The sequence below is a fragment of the Stylophora pistillata genome, chromosome 5, assembly GCF_964205215.1.
Source record: "Stylophora pistillata chromosome 5, jaStyPist1.2, whole genome shotgun sequence".
NCBI lineage: Eukaryota > Metazoa > Cnidaria > Anthozoa > Scleractinia > Pocilloporidae > Stylophora > Stylophora pistillata.
The window spans coordinates 36,429,012-36,448,945 of record NC_142523.1 but is presented as its reverse complement, the minus strand read 5'-3'; the positions used below and the strand labels follow the sequence as shown (position 1 = coordinate 36,448,945).

The 19,934-nt window shown below is 37.8% G+C and overlaps 2 protein-coding genes and 2 pseudogenes across 4 annotated transcripts in view; 3 read left to right on the top strand and 1 right to left on the bottom strand.

Annotated features, from left to right (window-relative positions):
* LOC148731738 (FYVE, RhoGEF and PH domain-containing protein 4-like) overlaps positions 1 to 2,125 on the bottom strand; it is an 89,940-nt gene extending 87,815 nt beyond the window's left edge. Inside the window, exon 1 of the mRNA XM_088762018.1 lies at positions 1,968 to 2,125. Coding sequence (XP_088618144.1) covers positions 1,968 to 2,041 — 74 coding nt within the window. The 5' untranslated portion in view covers positions 2,042 to 2,125. The remainder of the gene's footprint in view (positions 1 to 1,967) is intronic.
* The window catches only part of LOC148731732 (uncharacterized), a 152,897-nt pseudogene that overhangs the window by 71,585 nt on the left and 61,378 nt on the right, over positions 1 to 19,934 (top strand). The gene's annotated exons all lie outside the window — the stretch shown is intronic.
* On the top strand, positions 2,211 to 10,309 carry LOC111319574 (uncharacterized; annotated as a pseudogene). The gene is made up of 7 exons (XR_016002017.1): positions 2,211 to 2,811; positions 4,356 to 4,577; positions 6,279 to 6,429; positions 7,162 to 7,469; positions 8,657 to 8,817; positions 9,231 to 9,349; positions 9,631 to 10,309. The product of XR_016002017.1 is annotated as an uncharacterized LOC111319574 (transcript).
* LOC148731737 (uncharacterized) lies at positions 14,740 to 18,279 on the top strand. The gene is made up of 5 exons (XM_088761940.1): positions 14,740 to 14,784; positions 15,233 to 15,277; positions 16,097 to 16,282; positions 17,384 to 17,482; positions 18,055 to 18,279. Exons 1-5 carry the CDS (start codon positions 14,740 to 14,742, stop codon positions 18,163 to 18,165), a joined length of 486 nt encoding a protein of 161 aa, XP_088618066.1. The 3' UTR covers positions 18,166 to 18,279.

Here is a 19,934-nt window from a genome sequence, read left to right as displayed (position 1 = left end):
CTGAGCTCAACTTTTTTCTGTTGTCAATTGGTGACCCAAATCAACAAATGGTCACTGGAAAGTCACTTGAAAGAGACTCTTAAATTCCATAAATCAAAGGAAGCTGGAAATCATTTTTGGAGGTTCATGTGATTTCTTAAGGCCTGGTTCAAAGGACAAGTAGATTTTTCCAATTAAAAAGTGAAAAAAATTATTAAAAATTTTTCTAACTGATATCAATAATTATTTTCTAAGTTCAAACCCAGCAAAATATTTGTCAAGAATTTCAATGAAGTCACAAAGTGATAGCAAGTGGCTCAATTCATATTATTAATTCAAGGACCAAACCAATAAAAAAAGACAAAATAAAACATATTATGACTGGAAGCAAAAACTAGTTGCTCACCTTTCTTAAAGTTTGGAAAAAGGCAAATGAAACTGAATAATCTAAATGCATACATCTACAGAGCCAGACAATAAATTCAACACCAAACAAAGTTCAAACCTCAAAGGCAACTGATTTCTTTAAAGACTTAGTATTGATGCTCTTTTTTTTCTTCCTAGTGCTTCCATGTCACAGAAGAAATCTTAGCTCTTTACTGCCAACCTCATGGAGAGGTCCAATGCCAATGCAAATTGCCTTTATTTGTTTTCAGAATTTTAACTGGTTTTGACTTTGAAAGCAGCCGTGTGATTTTACTTTTCCAGTGCGAGGGACTTGACTGAAACCTGGGTGAATCAATCTACACTAAAATCTTTTTTGAGTTATCCAAATAATTCCAAGAAATTCTCAGTACCTTGAATGTGAAGGTTTAAGACAAGGAGTAATTTTAGAGGCATGCTACACAAAATGCACCAAGAGATATACATGCAGGCATACGTTTATCATGAAATTTCTAATTCAAACTAGGTTTTAGTAAATCTTAATGTTAATATGCACTTTTCACAAAGCAGTAGTCACTTATGTTACATACAAATTGGCAATTGATCCAGTGCACTCACATCACAGATTTGCTTTCCAACCTCAAAGGCCTCTTGGATTCCATGACCATAAAAAGTTTTTATTGAGATGCAAAAATGTCTTATGTCCACAGATGTGCCAAAATCATAAAACATTAACATAATCATAAACATGGGAGTTACGCTTTGGACTGTGTAGATCAATTTGTAGGCGAGAATTCCAACGCACCACTGTAATCGCATATAGTCGCTTCTGTCTCTTGTACAAATGTTTCTTCGTTCTGAGACGCAGTTATTAGGTTACCGTGCACCTTCAGGGGTGTCTCGCGTGCAAGCGATGTATCGCGTCCGCTTTAAACTGTAGATATGTAAACCCATATATCAAATTAGAGCTTATAGGACTGGCTATCAGACTAAAGCAAAAATTTAAAAAAAAAAAAATGAATTGTCAAATTTTTCACGACTTCTATATGCGAACGCCCGAATCACCTTAGGGAATTTGATCGATTGCTCTCAAATTTTGACAGTCACTGGTTTTAGATTTATACAACAAAAGCGTGTCTCGGAATTTTTTATTTCTTAATACTTTTTTTTCGAGAGCGATTTTTGTACGATCAATCCACATTTTTTTTTAATCCTATTTCAAAGATGTTCTGTAACTTTTCACTGAAATTGAATATGGCAAATCACAGACGCTTTGGCCCCGGGAAGGGAGGGACACATTAAATAATCGAAAAACAAAATTCGCTGGCAAGAGGACTACATTAATAACCCCATACATTAATAACCCCATACATTAATAACCCCATACATTAATAACCCCATACATTAATAACCCCATACATTAATAACCCCATACATTAATAACCTCATACGTTAATTACGCATTCAGTCTTTGTTCGATGAAAACAATAGCGATAACCATTGGAACTCCAGAGAGACTAGTAGTCTTTGTTTTCAAAATTTGGATTTTTTTCCTTAGTCTTTTTTGAAACAAAGAATTGTGATTGGCTTGTGTCATTCCTCACCTTTGCTGTGTACACAATTCCAGGGGGTTTTGAGTCTTTGTCTCCTCGACAACTTTTGGCCCCAAATCGTGCATTTGTAGTACGTTCGATTCTTGTCGATTATTTCTACATAAAGTGAGTTCACATCATTATTCATATCAACGTTAGAAAGTGGATCCGAGGGAATCCATCGTCCAAAAAGCCGAGGAACGTTCAGAGAAGCCTAGATATTCTTAATCTTGCAATCTTGCAGGCTTCTCTTGAGACTGCAATCGGGCAAGCCACCGGATTCTCTTAAGTAACCAATGACAATTCCCAAAATATCCACGTGATCATGCTCGTGAGCAGAAACAATGAAAACTTCAATTAGCGCTCATCTTTGAATGTACTTTTCATCTATTGACCGCTTGTACGTTATTTCTCTTCTTGACTGATTAGCTTAATACAACATCCCTATAAAGATGGGTTTTACCGTCGTTCGATGGGAAGACGAGAACAGCGTGAGTGTTTTAAATGAAAAGTAAGTTAGGTATGATGCACGATCCTCGCAGTAGAGAGCGCTATTTTTGCAACAGCAAAAATCAGACCTGAAAAAAATCAGGCTTGTACGGGATTCGAACCACTGACATCTGCGATACTAGTCCAGCGCTCTACCAACTGGGAGCAGGCCGTTAAGTTGATTCGTTATAAACCCGTGATGATAAATCAGATACAATGTATCAGATACATTGTATCTGAAAAGCAAGTTGTTGGCGCCGTGGAGTTAAAAGAAGGGACAACAGTTCACATAGCGACTTCATAGTAGTACAAACAAGTAACAAGGGTCGAGCGGCTATTTATAAAGCTACGATTTTGAAAGTTTGTGGTGAGTATAAATTGCGATATTCAGTACGTGATCAAAACTGAGAATCGAATCGGTCAGTTGCATGCGACAGTTTCTTAAGCTTACGCTTAAAAATGAATCAAATCTATCCGTAAGGTAAAGGTTTCAGGATTATTTTAGTCACTTTTGACAAGCTGCGACCCCAGCAAAAAAAGACACAGCTGCTAAGCCTGCAGTTTAGGATAACTTTATTACAACTTGTTGCTACAGTTACAACACGATTCTGATTAAAAAATCCATTATTTAACTGTTATTAAGCCCTAGCTTCACTCCCAAGAGTGTTGGGTCAAAATTGAGTAGTAATCTTTGAATTTCGATTTGCAGTTCTAATCAACAAAAACAAACAGTTTACATGAAAATGCTGCTTGGCAGCTTACATTTGAATGCTAACACAGAAGTGTTTTATCCAAAGAAATTACAACCACGAAAAATTAAGTCAAACCCTGACTCTCACAGGAAAGGGTAAATACCATTTGTATCATTTTGTGACTGATAGTATTCATTGCAATAAACATAATTCAAGTTAATGTATTTCATGGAAAGGAATCAACAGATTTTATTCACAATTTTTGTCAAACCAAATTGAATGATTGATTAGGACTGTTTTAAATAAATAGCTGTAATCGAGGATAGTTTTTATGAAGTTTTCAAGAAAAGAAAAATAAATCAAATTTTACTGTAATATTACTACATGTTGATGTTAATATACCATAGAATATAAAATTATTTTACATCTAAACCTGAGTTAAACATGTAAATAAATTTCATTTGACTAATTGAATTTTTAATTGGAAGTTAATGCATGTATTAATTTTATATTTAGTTATCTCAAAGTTTTCCTTAAATTCCCAGTAATTCTTAAACATTCTTAGAAATTCCTGCAAATTCCTAGGAATTTCTGGCAAGTTTTTAGATTTATAGGCTTTCAGGGAAGTGATTGGTGCTCTGAGTTGGAATTCCTAGGAATTGCTTAGAAATCCAAGTCCTGTTGGCTATGAACTTGGAATTTCTGGGTATTTCTAGATTTTTAGAACCAGAGTGGTTGCAGTTGGGAATTTCCACTCAGAATTTACCATGAAAACTCACACCTCTTATTACTAGCAATTCCTTGGAAAAAATACTTAGGAATCTGTGGATAATACTAGGAATTCCAAAATCCATTTTTAAGGGGGGTTCCCAAGGGGGTTAACATTGATCTAACATAGGTTAAACTTGGTTTTAAATTTCTCGAAACTGACAGAAAAAAATGCAAATGAAAAATTCCTTTGCAAAGCTACTAAAAGTAAATTAAAATTTTTATACTAACTCCAGTGTAGGTTAATTGTGTTTTGAACAACCTGGCCCAGCTGGTATTTTAAATGCCAATGCAGACCTTTCTCCCCATTCCCCTAGTGGAGGACATTTCTTTACAGTTGGTGACAGGGGTTTTGTTTGTCATCAACTGAAGCAATAGGCTAACTGACTATCCTATTTTTTTTGTTTTTTTTTGTGATTTTTAAAATTTATCACATCAATCTCTGTAACAGCCTATTTCTGCCAACAACCCAATTGAACAAGAATCTACAGTCAGTGATATCAGCAAACAAAATGCAAACAAAAAAGAATCCTTTGATGTGACTGTCAGTCTCAGGGAGGCCAATCTTCAACAGAACAACACAATGAAGCACTAGTCCCACCTGCTTCTTTCAATATTGAATCTTCCTTGAACAAGAAGGACTTGATGGATTGTATCAAAGGCACCATTTATGGTATGATTGTATCAAAGGCACCATGTATAGTTTTGGAGATGCGATAGGATTTTTAAGGCCGGGGTGAACTGCTACATAGCAAATAATGTACATCATATTATATTTATGCCTGCCAAATTTCCAGAGTCAAATGCAAGCAATTTTTCTAACCTTCATTAATAATAATATTTTGATAATAATAATAATAGTAATAATAATAATAATAAATGCCTTCATTGCTCATTAGATAAAAATACGTATCTAATGTTACAGGATGAAAGGATTAAAAGTTCAGCTAAATTATAATAAAAGATTAAATATGTGAAAAACTAGTTACATATATCTGGCATAAAATATCATAAAAGGTTCTATTTAAAAATTAATCTATTTACAAATGTGTTCTCATAACACTCTGTGTTTATCTTGGGCATTTGGCAGTTTTTACGTCTAAGCTTGTTGGTTAAATTGTTTTTTTCTTACAGTAAGCTTACCTCAGAGGGTGGTTATCAGGCTGTTTAACTTTTTAAAAAATCACTTTTAATTGTGTTTTCTTGTAGTAATGATTTAGTCAATCTCCTTACCCAAATTTTTGAAAATCCTTCAACTTCTAAACACTATCAAAGATTTTGCAAGGAATGACAAAGGCAGGGAAAGCTGTAATTCTTGATGTCATTGTGAAACCCAAGGTTAACCTTGTAAGGTCCCTTTTGCTTGCATTAGTCATGCCTCATATGTTAAACATCAGTATGCATATTCTCCATACTGTTTTCTAAAACATTCCTCATGATACTCATGATGAGAATTTGTTAATCAAACTGTTGGGTAGTCCTTTCAGCGTTAAGGCAGAAACTTTTACTTCATTTTATGTTGATTAAAATAAGTCTCTGATGAAGAAGTAAACAATTACACTATAAGAAAAACTGTGGAAGAAATTTGTGTTACAAAGCAGCCCCTTCCCATTTTTCCTGTGTAAATGCTCAAAGGCTTGTGCAGACTTAAGACAATTTAACTGAATAATGTATTTACCTGTGTATAAATCGACCTTTTATGACCAAAAATATCAGCTCAAAAAATCACCCTTGACTTATACACGGGTCATACACAAAAACCTGACCCAAACAATCCAAGAAATTAGCGTAACAATTCCCAGTTGTGGGCATAATCTAACAAAACAACATGGTGTTCACAATAACCTGGTGGCCTACGATAATTTCTTATTTGCTTTCTGCTTTCAAACTAGTGTTGACTGACTTGGTTTCAAAGTATCTTTGATTGCTTCTTCCTCAAGGTCCCAAAGTAGTAGAGGTTATAATTGTGAACCTTCACCTCCTGAGACTCCATTACTCAGTAATAACACCATATTATGGTATGACTCTTACAGATTTACAGTAAGACACACTTAGTAAAGAAAGTAAAGAAATTTTTCAATGATAGGATACGTTTGGAATATGATATGAAGTTCAAGGATGCTCACGGGGGAGATGGGACACTGGAGACTGGACAGATGACTCGGATCAAATGATTTTGATTTTCTAGTCTCCATCACTTTTTCAATGGCTCATCCTTGAGCTCTACTGCAAAGAGCCCCCTGGCACAAGTAAAGACTTAAAGACAGTAAGGGCTCTAGATTGACTTGAGGTAAACCATCATAATAGATCAAAATAATATGTGATCTATTTTGAATACTGATTTGGACTAACTTGGCTGTTTGATTTCTTGCAGTTGGTTCCTGTTGATTTTGCCAAAAAAAAAATTAGAGTTTGGAGCAGAAAACGTTTTCCAGTGCTAGGTGATAGTGGTGGAATGAGAATTGGCGGCACAACATAATTATGGTGTTCTGCATCATCCTGACTTTCTTACTGATCCACACAAGGTACAGAGCAATGAGGGCAGTCAGTAATTTGCCCTGGCCTGCTTAAGTAACTATACATGTAATTAATAACAGTTTAATATTTATATTGGGCAAATTAACTTTGGGATATGATCAAATGCACATCAGAATGTTTCATGGCGGACTTAACAGACTGCTTGCAGCAGTTTACAATTTTTTGTGAAGACCAATTTTAATAGATGCCCCCAATTTCAATAAACAGGCCAGACCACAACACTGGCAACTACATTCCCTACTCCCCTGGTCTGGGGCTCAAACTCCAACCTCCTGCACAGCAGTCCAGTGCTCTAGAACTTGAGCTAACCAGGTGGCATAATGAACACTTTTACCCCTAAGATCATGTTTAGTAATTCTCATTACTGTCTGCCATACAGTTCTTATAGTGCTAGTTTGGAGAATTTGGCATTGGATCATCCTTCACATTTCTGGGATCAGAAAGTCCAGTTATCACTGATATTCTTACCCCATTTTGATGACTGCCGTTATCTATTACTGTGCAGACACATGGCAAGAGCTTCAATTGCTGATCATTTCCTTCATTCTCATAACTTTAATGTATGATTTTGGGCTGATGTTCCAAGGAGAAATTAGATGCTAATCACTCTGAGGGGTAATCATGCATTTGTCTTCCAATAGATCATGAGTAACAACCGATCAAAGTGCGTGAATAATTCAGCTTGTTAGGTTAACTCACTGCTTAATCTTTGTTCTCAGGCAGCCGAGTACGTCTGGGAATCTTCAGGTCGCTTTCTAGCTCCAAACGGAGGAGTCATGCGCACTTCAATTCCAGGAGTTTATAACTTTGGCGACATATGGATGCAGTGATAGAGAACACTAAGGCAGCATGTTAAGTCACCCATGCAGACCCAAGATACATCGCGTCTTGTGTTGCCGTGACAACAGCCATTGCAACAATGTTGCAAGGAATGCATTTTGTGGAGGAGTCTGCGAGCTATGATGCTGCGGCATTGATAAAGGAGGCTTTTGGTTATGCCTGTGCTACACTTGAAACTGACGAGCAGGTAATGTTCATTCATGTGTTATTGAGCACGCAAAGAAGCCTCGTGAAAGCTGGTGAGCAACGTAACTATGGTAACCATTGAAAAAAATAACAAATGGGCAGTTTTTATAATTTAAATGGGGTAAGTTTATAAGAAAACTGTAGTGCTGCATCGGTAGGAGGTATAAAAAGATAAATTGCTGCATCGGTAGGAGGTATAAAAAGATAATTTGCTTCATTGGTAGAAGGTATAAAAAGATAATTTGCTGCATCGGTAGAAGGTATTAAAAGATAATTTGCTGCATCGGTAGAAGGTATAAAAAGATAAATTGCTGCATCAGTAGGAGGTATAAAAAGATAATTTGCTGCATTGGTAGAAGGTATTAAAAGATAATTTGCTGCATCGGTAGAAGGTATTAAAAGATAATTTGCTGCATCGGTAGAAGGTATTAAAAGATAATTTGCTGCATCAGTAGGACGTATTAAAAGATAATTTGCAGCATCAGTAGAAGATATTAAAAGATCATTTGCTTGGATCAACTAAGTTGATAATGTAAATTGGCCAGCTTAAAAATTGTAAAGATGACGTTTGGAGCTTTAGCCCTTTGTCAACGCGATTTGCTTTATTTGGCCCTCGAGCAACCAGGGTGTGCAATTTCTCCTACCAGCTACTAAAAGGCTCAACATGCAAAGACTCTATTGAGATAGCCGGCTTAGAGCCTGGTTCTCAGGTTAAGAGATGCGAGTCCCCTGAAGTGCGCACGTAAGCATAGACTTAAGCAGTCCTCTCTTAAGCGTGTATGAAATAATTTTAAGGTATTTCAGTTTTCTGTTGATTTACAAGTAAAATTACCAGTAGATTTTTGACTGCTTCAGGGACCTGTCGTTATTTATCGCCAGTTGAAATGGTGGGGAAAGGATTCTTGAGGGGGGCGGGGGGTTTCAGAGGGAACTAGGGGGATCTCTCGTCGCGAGTAGAGTTTAAAGGGGGATTATAGAAAATTGACCTCCAATTAACTACCAATGAGCCGGTACCATGGGAACGTCACAACGTTATGGAGAGATCTGGTAAATCTTCTCGTAAAACAAAAATCCTTACCCCTTCCCCCCTCAAGCGATAAATAACAACCGGTCCCATAGAGCATCTGTATGTGGCCTGTCAGTTAGTGTAAACCAAAGTGAGAACCTTATCTCGTGAATTACTTTTAGAAAAACGGTTTGGAGGAACACATGTTTGTTAAGTCATTGGAAGAGATCTACAGCTTGGCCAACACGACAAAATAGGTTACACGTACAAATGTTTAGGCGCTGGAATTTGGTCGTTGAGGCAAAATGATTTTCGTGCCGCTATAGAAGCAGTGGCATATGAGGTAAGTCTGATATTTGGCAAAACACATTATCGTTTTGAATTTTTCTTGTATAAACCATCATTTTGAAGAGTCCAATTGAATTGTAGTTTCTACGGAGTCTTTGTCTGAATTGCCGAGGGAATATGAATATGAAGCATCGTCTTACCTTTGCAAAATTCGTTTCTCTGGGAACAAAATCTTCCACAATTTTGATGCGCTACTCATATTACAAGAATTTTAAATCTGCAGGCAAGGCCCATTATGTAGGACTATCGGTGCACCATTAGAAGTCAGTTTGCTTTATGAGGTTGTTGGAAAAATTTTGCGATGAAAGAAAATTTCAAAGGTCAAGTTTTAAGCCACATCTGTTTCAACAATGTTCTGAAATTTCTTTTTTCGCACGCACTGACTTGCGAACCTACATTTCTTCTCAGGCCGGGGACGCTGACACAAATGGCGCAGTAGCCGGAGCGCTGTTAAGCTGCAGACTGGGTGCCAGTAAACTTCCAGAGTCTTGGCTACATAAGAAGTGGCTAGATGAGAAGATTGAGAAGTAAGTAAAACATCATAGAAAATTACGCGTGTTTTCGGAAGTAGCAGAAATTGCCCGAGTCGCTGCGCGACGCGGGCAATTTCAGCAACTTCCGAAAACACGCGTGATATTAATCCTTAATTTTACTCGGCTTCATGCGATTACCTATACTAATCGGCCCTCATATTGGTGAACCTGCTTTGTACTCTCAGTTGGCGGAAAGACGGCGGAAGGTAACGTTGTATCATTCGCATTTTTGTTTTTCATTACCAAACAAAATTGGTGTACCCCTTTTTTTTCAGGTGCTTGCCTCTACTTGGTCTGACTGAGTGAAGAATAAAAACTCGCTCCTACCTATCTGTGACAATATTTAGCAACAACTTTTTTTATTTTTATTTTTACGGTATCATTTACACCGCTTTTTAAACTAATTTTTACATAGATCCAAATAGATATTATTACAAATTTTAACCAAGTTATTTCCTCAACAGTTATAATTTAATTTTAGAATCTTTTCAACATTAGATCTTATTAGATCCAAGGAGAAATTTATAAAATTTCAAAACGGTTTAGCTTACATATTTTTGTTTCTAGGCACTTGGATTATTATAGAATGCGAATTTGATAATATTCATACGTTAATTTGCGCAATAGAAGCCCTAAATTGTCATTTACATTTTAAGTTTAACTTAGAACTACTAGAAACAAGGAGAATACTACTTGCGCTAGCTTTAGCGTCATGTTAGTGTTATAAGTAACACGCCTGTATAAATACACACACAGAAACTCACAGAAACTCGCTTTAGCCAGAAGTCACCAAACTTAGGTAACAGTTTAAGTATGTTCCGTACAAATGGAACTAGAAGGATTTATTATTTAGATTACTAAAGGTCAAAACAGGTAATTGAAGCTCTACCGAATATACATTGAGATGTAATTAGTGTATGAAGATACTAATTAAACAATGGACAAAACCTCAAAGTATGTATCAAGTCAAATAACTTTTCTTCGGTTCAGAAATTCTTCAGATCGGTGAATTGAAATACCCACCCAAGAAAGCGAAAGGCTTTCTGCGTAATGAAAGGATGGCGCGCAAGGTGATTGAAAATTGAATATTGGCGCATAAATGAAAAAAAAAGAATTATAAATTTTAGCCGCAAGAAGGAATGAACATTTCAAGGAACGGTGAAAATGGGGACAAATATTCTTACGATGGCATGAAAAAAATGGTTTCCTCAAAAAGTGCGAGAGAGTTGGGGATAAATCAGTTGTACGTAACGAAGTACGACGGAAGGGCAGGTATGCCCAGGCTTCCTTCGGGAAATCGTAGGACAAGTCAGCCTAGGTGTGAGAGACGTGAAGTAGAGAGAAACACAGCAAAGTACCGATTAAGTTTTCTTTCACTTGCTCGAGCTGCTACAGCACTTTATGTCTACGGTGCTACATTTCCTGTGTTAGGTAAATATCCTTGCTTACATCTTAACACACTGCTCAAGAGGAAACTTAAAGGGAGGGAAAATTGTGATATCTGTGGTCTCCTGACATACCAATCCATCCATACAGCCACATCCATGCAAATCCTGAGAAAAAGATTGGAAATACCCAAGAATGACTAACGATGAAGGAAGTTAAAAATATTACTTATAAGTTAAACCCTTGGCCTTCTATCTAGTACTTTGAAGTTGCAGGCGCCGTCTTCTGGGATTTTCGGAATAGACCACTGGGCCAGAATCGGACAGCAGAAATTTGCGGCGCAGTCAACCTCATATTGACACCTGGTTTATAAAAAAGAAAAAGAAATAGTTACTAATAAAACTGCTTTTCGAACTGAACTGCATGCGGATTCCTTTACCTAAGGATCTGTTGATGGGCTTTTTAGTTCGTTCGAGAGGTAAACTTCGATTTGTCCTTGACACCCGTTTCTAGAAATCTCCTTCATTTCGTTCTCAGCAAAGTAAGCCAACCCCCTCCCTTGGCTGCGCATTAGTTCCGGTAAGAATTCCAAGGAAACGCTTGACTCTGTACGCTGTGTTAGCTGCACCGATCTGCTCCTCTGGGTCCACGTTGATTTTCTCCACATTAATCTCCTCATTGTCGCCCATGCATTGCTTGACGGGAATAGTTTTGCCATCCACGATCATTTGTTTGGTTAACCTGCACGATAGACCGGGTTGGCAGTTGCAATCAAAACCCTGTGAAAGAGAAAATAAACCAATGAAAGCGCATTAGAGTGAGTGTCGCGAGACCGATTCGTAATAAAATCCACGGCGGCTCATCGCGACACGGGAAAAATCCCAATGAGAATTCATATTAAATTCTATATATTAGTAAGTAATACCATGATTCGTCGTGCAATTTAATGTAAAAGAGAACCTTTGTAAATTTTTCAGACCATAAATTGCACTTACCTTACGGTACCGTGCAATGTTTTTGTCTTTGAAAGATTTACTCGCATTTATCCACACCAAACTACACTCGAAATCATGTCATTATCCATATTTGTCATTTTTATTATTTTCATTATCGTTTCATTATCATTTCATTAAAATAACTATAACCAATAATATTATCTGATTGATTTTTTTCAGCACTTGCACGAGTGTGGTTGCCGTGACGGTCTCATTTGTACCGAAACAGCCTCCGTTACCATCTCTCTGACTGGTATCAAGGTCGCCCTGAGGCAGTGCATGTAACTCGTACCAGTCTCTTGACCGAGACAAAGTAATCAGCCGAGGAGAAGACAAAACTAACCATGTAACTCTTAGAATAATTTCAGTGAAAGGAATAAAGAAAGTCTTCGAGAAAAATCTGGAAATTACTTGTTGAATTCAGGTAACATACTCTTTACTGTGAACAGTTCACTGACTTGCGGCATAAGATTGAAAAGCCGATCATTTGTTATCATTCAGCATAGCAAGGGGAAAAATTAAACAATTCCTGTGCACGTAGGCAATTGTCCCACAGTTCTGACAACTGTTCATTAGTTCTTCTCCAAAGACGATAAAGCGAAAAAAATTCGTTCTAAATTGCAACTTATGAGGTTATCTTTCATTGCCATGACAGCAATCTCCAAAATAAAAAATTCATAAAGAGGAAGAAGAACAGCCTATCAGATACTTACATTTTAGGTTAGGTGTCGAATATGAATGAAACAGAGGAAAAAATTATAGAGTTTTCATCACGTAGTCGTACACCAGATTTTTACTATTGAAGTAATCTAAAACGCCAGTGGTGTGGCAAGCGAGTGACGGCCTGTGCCTCTGGCGCGAACTCTTAAGGGGGTCCAGTGGAAGTGAAACAATTGCGTAAAAAAATCCTTTCATTTATATTTTTAGGAAAAATCAAACTAAATAACAAGAAAGAAATGCTGCTCAAAGGTGATGGGCGGGAGCAGTGGGGGTTACAACCCCCTTAGCCCCTTCCCTGGATCTGTCTCTGATATAAAGTCCTTCAATTCTCTGTTCTGAAAGGCCGACAGTTTGCCTAAGATCATTTCTCAAAAACCTGCAAATTTTGAAAGTAACGCGACATAACACAACCCAATAGCCCTTATTCCAGTTCTGAGCGCGCAGTTTAGTTGGACAGCAGTATCCTATGGTTGCGTAGGCGAAAGCGAGGCTATCGAGTCAAGCTTCCCTGAAGATTACTAGCAGGAGTGTAGAAAATATTACATCGCTGTTAAAGTTTAGGTGAAACACAACGGTTAGACACTGTATGGCCTTTGGCTGTACGAGCTGGAGTTCAAAAGAAGATTGTCGCGGCCTCGCATGGAATTCCTTGCCGCTATCAAAGAAAGATCTTTTCCAGAAATGGCTGGTAAATTCCGAAGGGAGAACACTCCTTTACACAAAAATTCCTATCTATGTAGCGAGCATTTTGAGCCTAAGTGCTTTGTCCCTAGATTGAAGAAAAGCATACTTACTACTGACTTCTGATCAAAAAAGGAAGTCCAAAAAGCAATTCTTATGGAACAAAGCGTTTTTTCACGGAGATACACAAGTATGACAAACAGAATATATGAGCGTTTTGTTTTCTTTACATCTCTTTGATTAATATGGGAGAATCCCAGTTAAACAGTTTTTGGGGAGGGTCTCGGAGAATTCCCAATAATTTTTTCTCAACTTGAGAGCGTGGCCTCACTACTGAATGATTCTTAACTAATTAAATCCAGCGGTTTTTAAAACTATGAAGTCGCAGAGTTTAACGTTGTTTTTTTTCAGTAACGAAATTATACTGTATTATATTCGGAGGGAGCTCTGAATTAAGTTCTATTAAATGAATTCAATTGTTTTTCGTATGACAAATTTTCAGAACGATCTAAGCCATTGTGCTCACTTGGAAACCAGTTCCTCAGATGGATGAGAAACCACGGCGAAGCGAATTTAGGCGCGTGCATCCAGCCATCTTATTCCGAAGGCCATGGATAACTGTATAAATACAAAATTGTCAAATGTTCCAACGACCTTTGAAGAAAAACTATTTTCCAATCGCACGTGGTCTTGAAATTAAAACAAGGTCAACAAAAGATTGCTATGTTAGCTATCTAAGTGACTGTACAAGTCTGATGCTATATTTGAATTAAAGAAACGTTTATTATTCGATGCTCCTGCGAATACATACTTTATCGTGGTGCAAATAGAGTAAGAAATACTGTTTGTTTTGTTTGTTTTACCAGCCTTTTTTCATCGCTAAAAAAGGAAGCTTTGATTGACAAAATAACACACACTGTTAGCCCTTGTTCTAAGACTTCTTAAACCTGTAATAGATACTTCACGGTATATGACTTATTCTCTTAAAGCACCAACAATTTAATGCAACCATGTTAGTTAAGCTGTGTTTGTAGACATAGACTGTAAACGTAGTTATTTGTCGTAGTAGAAGCATTAACAAATCGTCGAATAACCATTTTTCAGAAGTTTGGGTCAGAAAAATTCCTTATTTTCCCCAACCTGAAGGAATTATTGAAGCGCGTTCTGAGAAACATGCATGCCAATTTGAATTTCTCTCCATAACAAATTGTTTCTTTTGCATCATTTCTACAATTATATTTACCATAAAAATATAAGGCAAGGATATAACTGAAATGTAATTGCGTTTGATAAATTTGCCGTGGCAATTAACATCCAGAGCGGAAACTGTTTATTCTTCTCAAAAGAGCTCATCAAAATATTTCAGAATGAGTTCTGTTTTCTTTATTGTTTTACAGCTAAGCAAATTTTGATTTCACAAAAACAGTTTTCGTTTGAAAGATTTGTTTAAAGACTCTCAGATTGTTAGTAATGTTGTAAAAGCTGCTACTCAGCCTCTGCGCCTCAAAACTATAAAACTGCTGACACAGCAGATCACAGCACTCAACTTCACCAAAAGTTCAGTTGGATCTGAGAGTTTCTGTTAGTCGTTTCATTGAAGTCATGAAGATTCTCATCATTCTGAGTGTTTGGGCTACAGCTGCTTTGGTGAGTTTAACAGCAACTTAAGAAATAATTTCAAGCCTTTTTCCTCATAAAGATGATTTATGTCCTTTTCACAAAGTTTTTCCATTAAGCGACAGGCATTTTTTTTCCATCAGCGAACGGAAAGTTTTGAAACAATCTATTAAGGCGTTATTGGAGTTTAATTTTTTTTTGTGTTACTAGAAATGAATTGTTTGATGTTTTTTCCGATGTTTCAACGATACCAATTCTCTCCTCTTGGATTAAATGGGTGTATGCGTCAGAAATAAAAGTGATTATTAAGAAAGAGCTTATCTGATACAAGAAAAAGAATTGAAAATAATAATCGAGGTTGGTCTTTTAGTGTTTAGAGTCTACAGTCACCATGATAATACAGCATTAGAAGTTGGCACAAGGTAGTCTCTCGTGGAACAATTTTTAAAGTCAAGATATCTTTTCTACCTTTCTCTAGGGATGCAGTAATCTTCTCAAACTGGCCGCTTGCAACATTGCTCCGGTAGGTGACTGAATGATGCTTGGGGTTCTCAGACTGTTTGGGTGGCTAAAAGTATCAGTAAGAGAAGAATCCCATTCTGTAATATATATACCGGCGCTTGTCCACCGCTAGCTGGACAGCACAAAATCCACTGGTAAATACAATGTACCGCACCAAACTTCTTTGGGAACGTCTCCTTCGTTATTATTGTATTACACCGTGAAACTAAAAATTGATTTAAGAATATATGGACATGCAGATAGATTAAGAAATGCTTCAGGTGCATCAAACTTACATAATTTCCGGGCTTAGCGAGGGTTGAAATCAATCGAACCTTTCCTTTCTTTCCTTTACTGATTTCTTTCCTTCCGAGCACGAGTGCTTACCAAAAACTGATCAAAGGGCCTCTTATCAAATATATTGAATTACATAGAAGAACGAGTGACAAGCCACCAAGTGCGACTTAAAAGATTGTAATAAACCTGAAATCAAACAAGGAACAGAGACTCGTGCTATACGGGCACTTACAAACATAATAAAAAAGAAAGAAATACTCAGTCTTAGCGTCAAGAGGATAGCACGAGAAGGTTTAAAAGAAAAGGCGCCCTGGTGGACTGCTAGATCAAAATTATGTTTATGTCCGAGAAAGGGAAAAAGGAAAAGAGAGATTAAAATTCATTATATGATAAGCGTTTTGATTGGTTATTACTTATGATTTTATTGGAGGGCAAAAGCATAGATTACATCACCGTTCACAGCATTTTGGTATTTTATCATATAAAAAAAATACATTCCATGTCGTTGTCTGTCTGTTCTGCAAAATGCGGTTATTCATTTCAGGGCGGAGGAGACTGTGGCTGCCAAGCCGGTTTGTCCTGTGCGTTGACCAAGAATATAATTTACAATGGACAGGTTATTCCTGTTAAACAGTGCATGCTGGAAGGAATGGACATTGAGGTGGAAGAGGTGGATCTGGATAACCAGTCTGCTGACGAACCCATGAGGAAAAAACGATTTCTTTTTAACGTAAGACTTTCAACTTCCTCTCCCCGCTTAGAGGACCAAAATGCTATGAGGGGAAGGGGGGTGAGGAGGGTTTAATGAAGGAGCAAAAGGGTAATATCCCCCAATTTTACTGAAAAGTATGATGAACGTTCTGAACATACACCCCACATCCACATAGAACCACATCCCACATCCCACATCCACACCCCACATCCACATAGAACCCTGAGCCACCGGCATTGTTTCAGTACTAAACTATACCCACCCACCCCTACTCAGTAATGGCACTGCTTCCTACGATGAAAATACACCCCACATCCACATAGAACCCTGAGCCACCGGCATTGTTTCAGTCCTAAACTATACCCACCCACCCCTACTCAGTAATGGCACTGCTTCCTACGATGAAAATACACCCCACATCCACATAGAACCCTGAGCCACCGGCATTGTTTCAGCCCTAAACTATACCCACCCACCCCTACTCAGTAATGGCACTGCTTCCTACGATGAAAATACACCCCACATCCACATAGAACCCTGAGCCACCGGCATTGTTTCAGTCCTAAACTATACCCACCCACCCCTACTCAGTAATGGCACTGCTTCCTACGATGAAAATACACCCCACATCCACATAGAACCCTGAGCCACCGGCATTGTTTCAGCCCTAAACTATACCCACCCACCCCTACTCAGTAATGGCACTGCTTCCTACGATGAAAATACACCCCACATCCACATAGAACCCTGAGCCACCGGCATTGTTTCAGCCCTAAACTATACCCACCCACCCCTACTCAGTAATGGCACTGCTTCCTACGATGCCTCGAGTCTCAAATTCATTTTCTTCAATTATCAAATACCGGGAGAAGAATTTGCCGTAAGGATGGGCTTCATTCAAAGGGTTACCTTTGGACACGCGGAATCTGTGTTACCATGCCTTTTCACAAGCAATTGTATCTTCCTTGTCATCAAGTATCTCTTGATGGAATTGATGCTGGGAGTGTTGTCCTCCCAAGGCAAATTCAACATTAGAGAAATGAGAAAAGGATTTTTTTAGCTGATCTTCTCAGTCCGAGGCGTATTTGTTTTTATTTACGCCATGTTGCATTTTCATAGAGGTGCAATTCCGAGGCTGAATGTCAAGATAACTACTGCTGTGCGCTTGGTAAACGTTGCGCTCCAAAACTCGGAGAGTTCTTCACTTGTTTTTTTGTGGTTAGTAACAAAGTTCTCCTTATAAATGTTTTTGTGACTTTTTCGTAATGAATACTCAAAAATTGAAGTAAGATATTTTGCTTCACGATATAGAATCTTCTTTACTTGGTTTTAGTGACACTGTCAGTGTATTATAAGCTAAAGCCAGATATTTTGCACAAGTTGTGACTACGCCGTGAAGATTACGGTCAAAATATTTGAAAAGTATTGGCACAGTATATTAGCGACAGAAGTCTCAGAAACTTTTCATTATTTATCTCCTTTGTGGTAATTTTGAATTTTGAGGGAGATCACATGATTTTTATGGAGAATGAGTCATCGCCAAGAAAGTATAAAGGGGGACTCAAGAAAATAGACTGCAAATTAACTGTCAATGGTAAAAGGGTTGGGGCATAAAGATGTTGTAAGTTGTTATGGGGGAATCAAGTGAATGTTATTTGGACACAACCAAAGTCCTCCAAGATCCCCCCGGTCCCCATATTTCATAAAAAACAGTTAACATTGGTCCCTTCTGTATAATTTCTTTCCATGAGTGCGCTTCATATTTTTTCCTCTTTTTTTTTTTACCATAGAGCAAACATAACTGCGGTTGCGGTAATGGTTTGGCCTGCAAAGTAACAACCACGATCCGATTGCCTTTTGGGATCAAGATTCCCATCAAACAGTGTGTGAAGCCCGAGTGAACATGGCGCAGAACTGCCATGATTCAAAATTGCAGATAAAGTAGTTTGAAATTTGTAGAGCAAAGTCTGTAACAACAAAGTGAGGAATAAAAGCACATTGAAAACCTTAAACAATCTCTTTCCAAAATATGACTTTGTCAGCGGGTGTTAGAGAGCGCCAAATAAGAGTCAGGTCCCTCACGGTCACGGTCAGTGTTGTCTGTATCAGGGAGGGTAGGGGAGGAGAAGGAAAGTGGAAGGGGGCAGGGGAGCGTCAATTGGTGGGAAATTTGAGCTTCGTATGAAACCCTACTAGTCAGCGAATCTTAGCCTCGCTGTTATTCTTCTCTTGACTATGCATTCTCTCGTAAATTAAAATAAGAATATGGGTTGTATGAGGATAACTAACTTTACTTGATACTTTTTCCAGTTCTCGCACCCGTTTCACAGTTGATTTTTAAAACTCGTACCGAGATTTTCTGTGTTCATCCACTGTTAGTGGCGCGGTTGAAGAGTTGAAGATAACTGATTTCAAGACTAAGATATTACCGTTTGCTCATAAAAAACTTGGAAAAATTAAAGAGCCCCATGTGAAGTCCATTTAAAATTTGACACAGTAATACTTACAAATGATGAATTGTTCTTTGTGTACATTGTGTATGTGTACTGGTGTGTGCTATTATCTATGCATAAGCCGTAGCTTCTGCCTTGGCTTGAATGAATGAAGAGATATTTGGAAGAAGTGTGATTCACATTTAGTAGAGTGACCTGTTCAGATCAAATACATCTAATTAAACATATTGTTTAGGTATATTATTACTTCTTTTAAAAACCTTACCCTTGCTCAATTTTTGGCATATTAATGTACAGTTTTTCATCATCTGTTGACAATTTGCCGTTTCCTTCCGATTTATTCTATTCGTTTTGATATATGAGTTTTTTCTCCTCAGAAAATATCTGGTGTTCTTTTACTATCCCTATGACTTGTAAGTATCAGATTTTAGTAACATCTTTAAAATAAATTAAAAGCAAGTTGTACTTTGCCGCCTGCTTGCTATCCTCAGAAATGACATAATTAGCCATCTCTCCACAACTGTTACAGTAATCATGACTGTCCCCAAGGGGACTCGTAATGAGAGGTTTCCTTTATTGTTATGACCCTAATGCTTGAACCAGCGTGACGCTGTAGGGAGACATTAGATACCAAGAACTACGAGCTGTCTGAGGGTTGAAAAATTTCGATTAGTCTAAGCGAACAACTCGACGGAAAAATAATTAGTGAGTACCAGCCGCTGTTCGGGAAATGAGCCCATGCTCTTATCCAGATCCCAGTAACCGACGGAAATCGAACCTGCATGTGGATTTAAGGATCGGAGCTGACGGTAGGAGAGAATGCTTTGCTGTTTGAAAGAGTGCCTTCAGTCTCTTTACCAGGGTGCCTGGCAAAATATGGATATTTTTCGCTTTTATAGATTTGATGACATTTCAAGGTAGCCCTTTTTTAAGTCCAACCAACTACCCTTATCCCAGCGAATAAGAGGTAACTCGTGGGTCCTACCCTTGTAATGTAATGTGTTCTTGGAAATAAATGTGCAAGAAAAGATTACGAAGACAGAGAAGAGATGTGGTGGGGGAGGGATCTGACCACCACTGAACAAAATGTTACCTTTTCTTTTGGTAGTGTTGTTCTTTCCGAAACCCTTTTTACAATAATATTTCAATGCTAACCAGGAGGGTGATGCTCGAAGGACAACGGCTGCATTTTCTCTAAAACTCTCCGGGTGTAAACT

Bases quoted from the DNA above. Each gene is read 5' to 3' on its own strand.
- LOC148731737 (XM_088761940.1), top strand. From the start codon at position 14,740: ATGAAGATTCTCATCATTCTGAGTGTTTGGGCTACAGCTGCTTTG. The intron at 16,283-17,383 runs GTAAGACTTTCA...GCATTTTCATAG, and splicing joins AAAAACGATTTCTTTTTAAC to AGGTGCAATTCCGAGGCTGA. The intron at 17,483-18,054 runs GTTAGTAACAAA...TTTTTACCATAG, and splicing joins TCTTCACTTGTTTTTTTGTG to AGCAAACATAACTGCGGTTG.